Below are 11,794 nucleotides of genomic sequence, written 5' to 3'. Positions count from 1 at the left end.
TGTAAAACTATTACTTAATGTCCACCTCTCCTAGGCGGTGTCTCCTTGTGGAATTTACCTTAAGTCAGGAGACTTACACCTGGGCTGTTATCATTGTTATCCTCAGAAGTTGGGCGACCACCTGGGCGGTGTTTCCTGTAATCCTTGAAAGTGGCTAAGGGCGATATCTGATTCCAGAGAAAGCCTTTCCTGAGGCTGTTCTCCAAATACCTGGAATGTGTATGTCCAGAGAGTGATCGGTCCACACTATTAGCCCTTCTAAGGGAAAAGTCAATTGGGAAAACTATGAAGGCACACATGATTTTCATAACAGAATACAGCTGATATATAACAAGCCAAGTAACACCAAAAACTCCTTAGAATTTGGCTTCCTCTGGAGGAATTCCCTGATCCCTCCAGGTAGTGACTTGGCCATAACCAGCTGAGTTCTTAGGATATGTCCCTGCGGCCCACAGCAGTTAGGCTAAGTCTTACCTTCATGTTTTTGTGCACTGCACTGACCGTTCTTTTCTGTTAGTTTTTCTTCAGATGAGTTAAGATAAAATTAATTAGGTTTATGGTTAATTATAATGGCATTCTAATCTCTACAAGGACTTGAATTTTAAGTATTTCTAAACTCTTTCTATTCCCCCAAATTAAAGGAGTTTGCAAGGAATTACAAAAAGTTGAAATTATGTAAAAGGACCACTTTCGTATTTTAGTAAATATTTCCTACATCTACCATATGTAGACATAATAAAGCTATATAAAAGCCCTATTATATCTACCAGATTACTACTAAAATTATTTCATATGTCATAAGCATGTTTCCATGTTAATCCATATGTATGATATGATGGCTTAGAGGTTAAGAGCACTGGCTGCTCTTCCAAAGGTCCCGAGTTCGATTCCCAGCAACCACGTGGTGGCTCACAACCATCTGTAATGAGACCTAGTGCCCTCTTCTGACCTGCAGGCATACATGCAGGCAGAACACTGTATACATAATAAATAAATAATTCTTTTAAATGAATTCACTTATGGTTATTTCATAATTTTTAAACCAGTCTTTTACTATTGAACATTTGGGTTATTTCCAATAGTTCAATATTAAGAACAAATCTGCAACAAGCAGCCTGTGTACAATATATCATCTCTGTGTCTCCCCCTTAGGACAAGAGCTCTTTATTTATTAGATACATTGATTTTATTTTATGATTATTTTGCCTGTATGTATATGTGTACCATGTTCATCATGCCTGAAGAGGTCAAAGAAGGCATTTGACCCCTGGAACTGGGATTTGTGATAGTTATAAACCACCATGTGGATGATGGGAACCAAACCTGGGCCCTCTACAAGATCAGCACGTGCTCTTAACTGCTGGAGCCATCTCTCCAGTCCCAGAACAATAGTTTTTCATCCTGGATGCACATTTGAATCTCCTGGAGAGCTTTTAAAAGCTCACACATAGCCTCAAATTAAATAAAGCTGATAATTCTGGGGTAAGAACTAAACATCAACATTTAACCACACACACACACACACACACACACACACACACACACACACACACACACACACAGGGGAGGGGTGGGAGAGATCCTCTTCAGATGGTTCTAATATGGACCCAGTGCTTAAGGCTACTATTTTAAGGCAAAGCCTTCTAAATACCATGCAAAGGGGCTACCAGGACCAGCAGCATAAGCAACACAGACAGTTTATTAGGCAAGGGCTTGAATGCCATCTCAGAATTTGTATTTTGTTTTTATTCAGTTGTGTGTGTGTGTATGTGTGTGTGTGTGTGTGTGTGTGTGAGAGAGAGAGAGAGAGAGAGAGAGAGAGAGAGAGAGAGAGAGAGAGAGAGAGAGAGAAGGGGAGAGAGAAGGGGAGAGAGAAGGGGAGAAAAATGGAAAAATGTATGGTCAGAGGACAACTTTAGGGAGTTGGTCTCTCCTCTCACTGTGAGGCTCGTATGGCTTTGTATTCACTGAGCTATCTCACCACCAGCCCCATTTCCATAATTCTTAAGTCTCCCTGGTGCGGTCTTGAGCTAACTCAGGGAGGGCTACTGTGCCATCTGTAAGTATTAAAAATACATTTGCTCCAGCGTGATCACGGGAGGGTCATGAAATCCCCTTTGAATAAATAGTCTTTTCTTTCCTAAGTAGGAGCAGTCACAACTAACCTTCAGTGGTTTTGTGAATATTGAAATTAATTGCTCACTTAACATGTTAGCTGAATACCCAATATTGTAACAGGGCATCAGCCCTTAGCATGACTGACTCCACGATGAGAGTATCTTTCAGGGTGTAAAACCTAGCATGCAGACAGCATGCCAAAACTAAGACAAGGACCTAATCCATCAAAGCCCATAGTTCTGGGAAGTCCCTAAACGTACTAACCTTGCTTTCTGGCTTCTGTAATTCTACTGGCTAACTGTTCTTGTTAACTGAAGTATGTCAACCCAGAACATGGTTTTTGTGCTGAAAAGCTCACCCTGAGAAAGGCTCAGTACTACACTGGGATCCTGAACACCCTGTGTAGTCGTTGGCCAGCTAATAAAGACTTTTTATTGCCTTAATGTCTGAGCAGTCTACTCTGGTGAATACCCCACAATATAAGCCCAGGCTACCTCAGTGAACAACACAAACATGGCCTGACCTTCTTTAGCTTATAGTTTACAGGAACAGGAGTAGAATGTTTTACGGGTCTGTAAGTGTGTTGTACAGTATAAAATGAAAACAGAGACAGAGAGATGGCTTGGCAGGTAAAAGTGCTCCCTGTAAAACCTTGATGAATTGGTTCTATCCCCTTAACCCGTGGGGGAAAGAACCAACTTCTGACAGTTGTTCTCCAACCTCAACATGTATATCGTGACACAGGCATCTGCGTGCTGTAGCAATCCTCATACACTCCGTCTGTCAGTCTGTCTGTCTGCCTGCCTGCCTACCTATCTATTGAGGGGGTCTCTCTATTATACAGCCCTGGTTGTCCTAGCACTTGCTGTGAAGACCAGGCTGGCCTCGAACTCATAAGAGATTCACCTGCTTCTGCCTCCCAAGTGCTGGGATTAAAGACGCGAGCCGCCACGCTTGGCTAATAATTTTTTGTGTGTGACAATATGGTCTGTACAAGGGGTCGAAGAAGGCAGGCAGGGCACTAGCAGGGGTCTGACAAAGGCCCCAGTAGTTCAAGGTTCAAAATTTCCAAGAAGAGTCTCTGAGGAAATTAAATATAAGCTGAGAACCAAGTAGTATTGCTAGGTAAGAGAAGCATTCTGGGCAAGTGTAGGACATGTCACAGTGTGCCTCTAAGAGCCACGGGCAAAGATCTGAACAAGATCCGCACAGTAAAAACATTGTTGTGGAGTGGGGAGATGGCTCATTAGATCAAGTGCGTATTGTGCAAACATAAGGACCTGAGTGCAGATCCCCAACACTCACAAAGAAGCTACTGTGACACGTACCTGTAACCCCTGTGCTGAAGGACGAAAGACAGATTTCCAGAGCCCATTAGCCAGCCATTCAGCCAATCAATGAGCTCCAGGGTCAGTAAGAGCTCCTATCTCAAAAAAATCAATATGAAGAGCAAACAGAGGAAGGAAGACACACAATGTTGACCTCTGGCCTCCACACACAAACACTCACATACCTTAGCACACACATGAATATGCACTCTATACAAACACCCAAAAAAAAACGAATGAAAGACCATCGTGGCAGGGCATATAGCTCATTGGTAGAGTACTTGTCTAACAGATTCTATCCTGCGCTAACATAAATTGAAGTGCTGATAAAGGCCTACAATCTTAGTGCTCAGAAGGTGGAGGAAGAAAGAACAGAAGTTCAAGGTCATCCTCAACTATATAGTAAGTTGAAGGCTAGCCTAGAATACATGAAATCCTATCCCAAAACAAAAACAACAATAACACATTGTGTTAAAAATTAGAGAAGAGGCCAGGCAGTGGTGGTACACACCTTCAATTCTAGCACTTGAGAGGCAGAGCCAGGCAGATCTCTTTGAGTTCGAGGCCAGCCTGGTCTACAGAGCGAGATGCAGGATAGGCACCAAAACGACACAGAGAAACCCTGTCTCGAATAAAAAAAAAAAAATTAGAGAAGAGAAGCTGGGCAGTGGTAGAGCACACTTTTTAATCCAGCACTGGGGAGGCAGAGGCAGGCGTATCTCTGTGAGTTCCAGGCCAGCCTGGTCTACAGAGTGAGTTCCAGGACAGCCAGAGTGACACAGAGAAACCCTGTCTCAAAAAACCAAAAATTAGGAAAGAGAACTTTCTAACAATTCCTATGTTGTGCCATGGTCTATAATCCCCCTTGCTTAATCTTCCACCCTCACTGTACTTTTTAAAAATGATTTATTTTGATGCATGTGGGTGTTTTGCCTACATATGTGTCTGAGTACCATGTGTGTGACTGGTGCCCATGCAGGCCAGAAGGCGGCTTCTGATCCCCTGGGACTGGAGTTACAGACGGTTGTGAACTGCCATCTGGGTGCTGGGAATCGAACCTGGGTCCTCTGGAAGAGAATCCAGTGCTCTTAAGCACTGAGCCATCTCTCCAGTCCCTCACTGTACTTTCTGACAGCTTCCCTATGACCTATTCTCCTCTATCACGGGGGCCTCTCCTTCCTCAGGTCAGTGTTTCCCACAGAGCTCTGCACCTGCTGTGCTTGGTGCTGGATGCTCATCCTCCAGTCATAAGCCTGGCTCTCTCCTGTCACTCCAGCCGAAATTTAAAGCTTCACAACAGCTTCCGTTGAATCCCTTATTTAATGTTAAGTTGCCTCTTAGCATCTAGATGCAATCAGTATCATTTGAATCTATTTACTCTCATCATAGCATTTACTATTAATGCCATTGGGTCATTTCACAGCTAGATAAACTCCAGGACAGTAGAGACTCTGCTTGGCTCACCACTGCTTGAAGGCCTAGGGCAGTAAACTGCACGTAAGAGTTAGTAAAAAGATTTCTAAGGCAGACATGGTGTTAAGTATCTGTAATTCCAGCACTTGGAAGGTAGATCCAGGAGGATCAGAAGTTCAAGGCCAGCCTTAAATTAGATGTAATGATATGGAAGAGCCACTTGAGAAGGCTGCTGCAACATGGACAGGGACCGTGGCAACAGAAATTCGAGAAGGAACGTGTATTTTGGAGGTTAAATGTTTTTGTTTGTCTGGGGGAGTTCTTTGCTGTTGTTTTTTGTTGTTGTTCCTTGTTTTCTCACACTAGCCCAGACTGGCCTCAAAGTGCTAAGGTTATAATCCTGTGCCACCACAGCCAACTTGAAGTAAGTAAGTCCTTAGTGATTATTTTTCCCCCAAGACAGCGTTTCTCTGTGTAGCCCTGGCTGTCCTGAAACTCACTCTGTAGACCAAGATGGCTTTCAACTCACAAAGACCCCCCTGCTTCTGCCTTCCAAGTGCTGGGATTAAAAGTATGTGCCACCCATGTGGGACTTGATTTTTTTAGATGTAATGAGTTAAGTAATGAGAGTCAAGGACGGTTTCTGGCCCTCTGGTTTGAGTGGATAACAGAACACTAACACAACTGATTGGAAAGGGAATCTAAAAGCAAATGAAGCTAAGATTGTGAGTTCAATATTGGCTGTATCTGTGAGACAGCAGATAGAAATCCGAAGGAGACACTGAATGTATGGACAGGCACATGAGCTCAGAGAGAGGCCTATCCCTAGACTCACAACGCAGATCTGGGATTGTTGGAACACACACACACTAACTGGACCCATGGAAGTAAACTAGGTCACTGTCTTGGTCACTGTTCTACTGCTGTGAAGAGACGCCATGACCAAGGCAACTCTTACAAAGGAAAGCATTCAATTGGCAGCTTGCTTACAATTTCAGAGGGTTAGTCCACAATCATCACGGCAGGAAGCAGACAGGCACCACACTGAGAGCTTTACATCCTAATCCACAGGCAGGGAGGAGGTTGGGGGAGACCTGGGCCTGGCATGGGCTTTTGAAACCTCAAAGCCCACCCCCAGAGACAGACCTACTGCAACAAAGCCACACCTCCCAATCCTTCCAAACAACTGAGGACGAAGCATGCAAACCTAAGAGCGTACGGGGACATTCTCATTAAAGCCACCACAGTCACCTGGGAAGACCACTCAGAGACAAGCTAGAGGTGCAGGCTGACGTGGAATAATCAGACAGAAAAACCAGGAGTATAACAACATCGATGAAACGGAGGAAATGGGTGGAGTGAGTGAGCAATTAACAATGGGGCGAAAGTGACTGTGAGTTAGAAACACAGAAGACACTGGTGCCCTGAGGAACTTCTAGAGAATGGAAGTGGGATTCAGATTGTAGTGTGCTGGGGAGAGATAGGGAGGTGAGGTACCAAAGATATCAAGTGTAGTGTTTCCAGACCTGCAATGAGAGAAGTCAGAGGCTGAAAGAGAGGTGGAATCCAGGCCAGGCTGTTTATGTAGTGCTGAGGATGGGACCTGAGGCCTCACACATGTGAGGTAAGCTCTCTGCCACTTAATTTGTCGTTAGAATTTATTTTTTATTGCTTTTGTTCGTTTGTTTGTTTGTTTGTTTTGAGACAGGTTCTATTACTATATGGCTCCTAGCTGGCCTGGAACTCATTTTGTAAACTAGGTTGGTTTTGAACTCACAGATATCTGCCTGCCTCTGCCTCCCAAGTTCAGACATTAAAGGTATGCACCACCATAGCTGGCTAAGATTTATTATTATTATTTTAATTTATGTGTATGTGTGCACTGTTGGAGCCCACTAGGCTTTCTAGTGGCTGTACCCAGCAGGACTGCATAAGAGGTTGACTGGACCACGGACTTGGGTACCAGGTGTTTGTAAGGGTCTACACTTGACTGTAATTAGCAAGGGAGAGGTCTTTTGCTCAACCCCTTGGCATTGTTATAAATAGACCTTTGGAATAAAGTTCTGGGCCCGTGGGTATGGATCCAGGCCCACCCGTTTCTCTCTGTTTCTCTCCCCTCTATTTCTAACTAAGTCTCTTATGCCTCATTCCTCAAGAGTCCCTGGGGTAAATAAATGTGGGGGCTGGTCCCCCACAGTGCACATGTATTTGGGTACCTGTGAAGACCAGAAAAAGATGTCAGATCTCCTGGAGCTGGACTTATTGGCAGTTGTGAGCTCCCTGATACAGGTGCTAGGAACTGAATGCCAAACCTCTGAAAGAGCAGCAAGTTCTCTTAAATGCTGAACCATCTCTGTAACCCATCTTGTTGCTTTCTGTAGTCAGGCTGGTCTGGAACTTACTCTGTAGTCCAACCTGGCCTCCAAACTGCAATCTTCTAGCTTTGACTCTTAAGTGCTGAGATTACAGGCATGCACCACACCACCAGGCCCAGCTCAGGGAATGATTTTTAAAGATAAGAAAATCTACATGTCAATGCTTATGGAAGGCAATGAATAAAGAAGAAAGTTTGGGAATGGGGAGATGGCTCAGTGATTAAAGCATTTGACGCACAATTGTGGGGACTAGAGTTCAGATCCCCAAACCTACGAGATGAGAATGGCCTGTTTTAGTTAGGGTTTCTATTGCTGTGAAGAGACAACATGACCAGTGTAGGTGGAGTTCTCCTGTCCTGATTGCCTGCTCCCAAATAACTGGCAGCCACTTCCCAAATAATTGACTCAGAGACTTAATATAAATGCTCTGCCAATAGCTCAGGCTTGTTATTAGCTAACTCTTATACTTAAATTAACACATTTTTTTATCTATGCTTTGCCAGGTGGCTTGGTACCTTTTCTCAGGGCAGAGTGCCCATCTTGTTCTCTCTGTGTCTGTTGGCAGCTCTAGATTCTGCCCTTCTCCTTCCAGCACTCTCAGTTTGGCTCTCCCACCTAACCTTATTCTGTTCAGCTATTGGACACTCAGCTTGTTTACTAAACCAATCACAGTGACCAATCTTCACAGTGTACAAAAGAATTATTCCACAGACTATGGCAACACTTATAAAGGAAAACATTTAATTGTGGTGGCTCGCTCACAGTTCAGAGGTCAGTCCATTATCATCAAGGTGGAGCATATTGATTGTACAGGCAGACATGGTGCTGGAGAAGTAGCCGAGTGTCCTACATCTTGGCTTGCAGGCAACAGGAAGTGGTCTATAAGTTACACTGAGTGAAGCTTGAGCAAAAGAGACTACCCCCACAATGACACACTTCCTCCAACAAGGCCACACCTACTCCAACAAAGCCATATCTCCTAATAAAAGTTGAAGTTGTTAAAAAGAAAAATGCTACAAATGAAGGAAAACTCTGAATGGACAGAGATGAAAGAGTGTCTTGGTATAGGAAGGGCATTCTGTTAGGATAAGAGAAAGTGAGAAGTACATATAGAATACACTGGTCTGTACTTTAAGAGAGACTGCATATAGCCAGGCAGTGGTGGCACACGCCTTTAATCCCAGCACTCAGGAGGCAGAGGCAGATGGATCTCTGTGAGTTCAAGGATAGCCTGGGCTACAGAGCGAGTTCCAGGACAGGCTCCAAAACTACACAGAGAAACCCTGTCTCGGGGAAAACAAAAACAAAAACCTGCATCTGTTCGTCCACAGAGATTGATGTGGTTGTGCTATGAGTTGTGATGATGGGAAGCTGAGTTAATTTTCACCTAATGGCTTGTACTTTCTTTATAAAGTCAGATGTAAGAGTAATTGATTGTCAATGGGAAATGAGGGGCTGAAGCTTGAAATGGCTGACAAGAGTGACAGAAGCAGCACCCTAAAGAAATGGTATGGCTCCCGTGTGCAAGAAAAGGCTTGATGTGTACAGTATCTGGTACATAGTGGTTACTCTATAACCCTTAAGTGCCTTCTACCAACATTATGAGTATCAGTATTGACCTGTACTTCATAGTCACAGGCCACAGAGAGGAGTCTATTCCCTAGATAGATTACAATTCTTTTTTTATTTTCTGCTTTTTGAGACAGGGTCTCTCTACAATAGCTCTGGCTGTCCTGGAACTATGTAGACCAGGCTGGCTTAAAACTCAGAGATCTGCCTGCCTCTGCCTCCCAAGTGCTGGGATTACAGGTGTGTGCTTACCATACCCAGCCTAAATTACAATTCTTATCTGTAGGCATTAGTGTGATCTTAATGATTATGAATTGATAATGTTATAATTATATAAGCCATCCACTTCTCATGTAGTGTCTGCTATTAGTCTTCACATTCTTACATATAATTGTCTCATCAAATAGAGTAAGTTTTTTGAGAGGAAAACTGTACCATAAGTCTCTATATCCTCACTGTTCCTTACATGTAGTGTTATTTGTAAACTTGGGAGTGGTTTTTTTTTGTTGCTTGTTTGCTTTTACAGTTTTTATCGTATTTGTTTATTCACTGTGTGTGTGGAGAATTGAGAGCCAGCCCTCTCCATCTTCCACACAGGTCCTGGGGATCAAATCAGGCTGTCACGTGTGATGATGAGTGCCTTTAACACTGAGCCATCTTGCAGGCCCCCTGTTGCTTGCTTTCTTTGGTTTCGCACTGTATCCCAGACTGGCCTGAATCAAGGCAAGCCTCTGACTCAGCCTTCCAAGTGCTGGAATTGCAGGCATTCATGAGCTACTACACACCCAGGCAACTTATTTGTTTCCTCTGGTTACAACAGTAAGCAACTGTTTCTTTGTTTGAAGGTAACCAAACAAATGTGTACTTTCTATTTTATCTGTACAGGGAAAATTTTCTGTAATCTAAAATGTATGAATATGATCATCTACAATAGGAACTATCAGGTTTTCACAACAAAGACCTACTATCTACCAAGACAAAATAAAATGCCAGTACTGCACAACAGTGCAGTGCTTCTGAGAAAAGTTGCTATTCATATGTGAAAATTCTACATGGACACGAATCCTCTAGATCCCAGTCTGGAAACACATCTGGATCTGGCTAATACTCACAGAGAGGCTAAATGAGAGAAAACATTGTGATTTTAGTTTTATCACAGTTCCATTCTTCCAATACACTGATGATGTGAGGTGTATATCCAAAATATGTGGAGATGGTGTTGTTCATCTCAAAAAGTTCAAAATTAATTAGGGTTTCGTTGCTATCTCCTAGTAAGCTGGTTCTAGACAGAAGGGAAATGCAGCAATTTTCCCAATCCCCAAACTAAAGCCCAGAAATAGATCTTACACAATTGGCACCTAACTAGTATTAAAAGTAAACATTTTATTATATAACAAAATTCGTTTCAAAAACTTACATCAATAAAATCAAAAGCCATTCTGAACACAATAAAATGTTTGCCATTATGGTCACCTTGCATTTTTCAGAAACCTGATTCAAAACAAATGATTAAGCATGCTCCACGTTATAGGGCCCCATTATTGTGCTCACAGCAGCAGCAGAACAAAGTGTGCGTTACAGAACTGGAATCACTGTCCTCGAGGCAACTGATGCAGACAAAAGAAGAAAGGAGGCCACAAGCCACAACACCTGAACTCAGGCTGGAACCGCCTCCGATCCAGTTCCAGTCACTCTGACAAGTCGCTCTGATCCAGCACAATTATCCTGTGTGCACAGATTTGAAAGGACAAAAAAAGGGAAGTTCTGAGTTTACACATAATTTTAAAAATTCTTGTGCAGTACTTGGGATCACATCCCAGGCCTCACACAAACCAGACAAGCATTCTGCCACTCAGCTCATATCCTAAGCCCAGTGTGTATGTCTGTACACACACACACACACACACACACACACACACACACACACACACACACACTTCCTATTCAGCTGAAGTCACAGAAAAGGAATTTTGTCTGTATAATCAAGGCAGATAATGATCAACAACATGTCATGAAATGCAAGATGACCACAGAGCAGGCGACAGCAGCATCTTTCATATTCCCTGTGTATGAAAACCTGTCTTGAGCAGACATCACTTAGTTGAGCAAAGCTGGGATTAATTTTACCTTATATTTATCAATTTTAGATATAAAACTACAAATTTAGTGGCTTGGTGTGAATTCAATCTGTTAATAATATTTATTTAGAAACTGGTAAATATTTTAAGTCTGCTCATGCAATCTAAAAAGAACAAACTCTGACCTATAAACATGCTATCTCATTACCTGGAAGGTTCAGACCAACCCAGTCGCTTCCAAAAACAGGGCTTTAGTTCATCTTGATGAAACACAAGAGGAAGAAAAAAAAAAAAAGCCTGGTTACTTTCTAGGTCAAGGGCTGTCAGAATTCAGTATTCACATTAGAATGCTCTTTAGTTTACTGTGCTGTTTACTGATTTGTTCTACTTATAAAGATACAACTTTCCTGAAAACACAGCTAATGGTTCCTTCTCCTAATATCCTATAGCTAGCTCCCTGTGAAAGCAATGGGTACCAGTGACACTAATTCAAAGTCCCTGAATTACCTTTCCAAAGGTAATTCTGAGTTATCTTCTCAGTGAATTCAATCTTGCCTAAATGTCCGTCTACTCTGGGCCCTATGCCAATTAGAGTTCTGGAGGAAATAAAATGTGTACAGAGCTGGTACAGATAAAGATTTCTTAACAAAGTGGCTATACACAAAGGTATAATTAGAGTTAAGGGAACAAAGAAGGGTTGCCAAAGCATCTATTGGCTAGTAGCTGTGGGAATCCTCAGTGGAAAGGAGCTGAGCAGTGTGGATGGGACGGCAGGACAGTCACTGGAAACTGGGGGGAACTGGGGTTAGGAAATAGCATACTTTGGAGGGACACCATGGTGACCAGAGGCAAGGTGCTCATGTAGGTAGGAAAGGGAAGTGACTGACAATTCTCTTGCCCTCTGATCTCCTGC

General features: G+C 43.0%; 1 protein-coding gene and 1 long non-coding RNA gene across 8 annotated transcripts in view; one reads left to right on the top strand and one right to left on the bottom strand.

Annotated features, from left to right (window-relative positions):
• Positions 1-11,794, top strand: part of LOC131917559 (uncharacterized) — a 28,578-nt gene that overhangs the window by 2,191 nt on the left and 14,593 nt on the right. The window lies entirely within an intron of this gene.
• The window catches only part of Tex14 (testis expressed 14, intercellular bridge forming factor), a 133,787-nt gene continuing 132,159 nt past the window's right edge, over positions 10,167-11,794 (bottom strand). For all 7 annotated transcript variants that reach the window (XM_059271456.1, XM_059271458.1, XM_059271461.1 and 4 more), the window contains 2 exons: positions 11,090-11,141; positions 10,167-10,528 (listed from right to left, as the gene is read on the bottom strand). In XM_059271456.1, the coding sequence (XP_059127439.1) occupies positions 10,492-10,528; positions 11,090-11,141 (89 nt within the window). In that variant the 3' untranslated portion in view covers positions 10,167-10,491. The remainder of the gene's footprint in view (positions 10,529-11,089; positions 11,142-11,794) is intronic.

Source organism: Peromyscus eremicus, chromosome 8a (assembly GCF_949786415.1).
Source record: "Peromyscus eremicus chromosome 8a, PerEre_H2_v1, whole genome shotgun sequence".
Taxonomy (NCBI): Eukaryota; Metazoa; Chordata; class Mammalia; order Rodentia; family Cricetidae; genus Peromyscus; species Peromyscus eremicus.
Note: the sequence above shows the minus strand (reverse complement) of the source record. Positions and strands in the feature narration are given on the sequence as shown.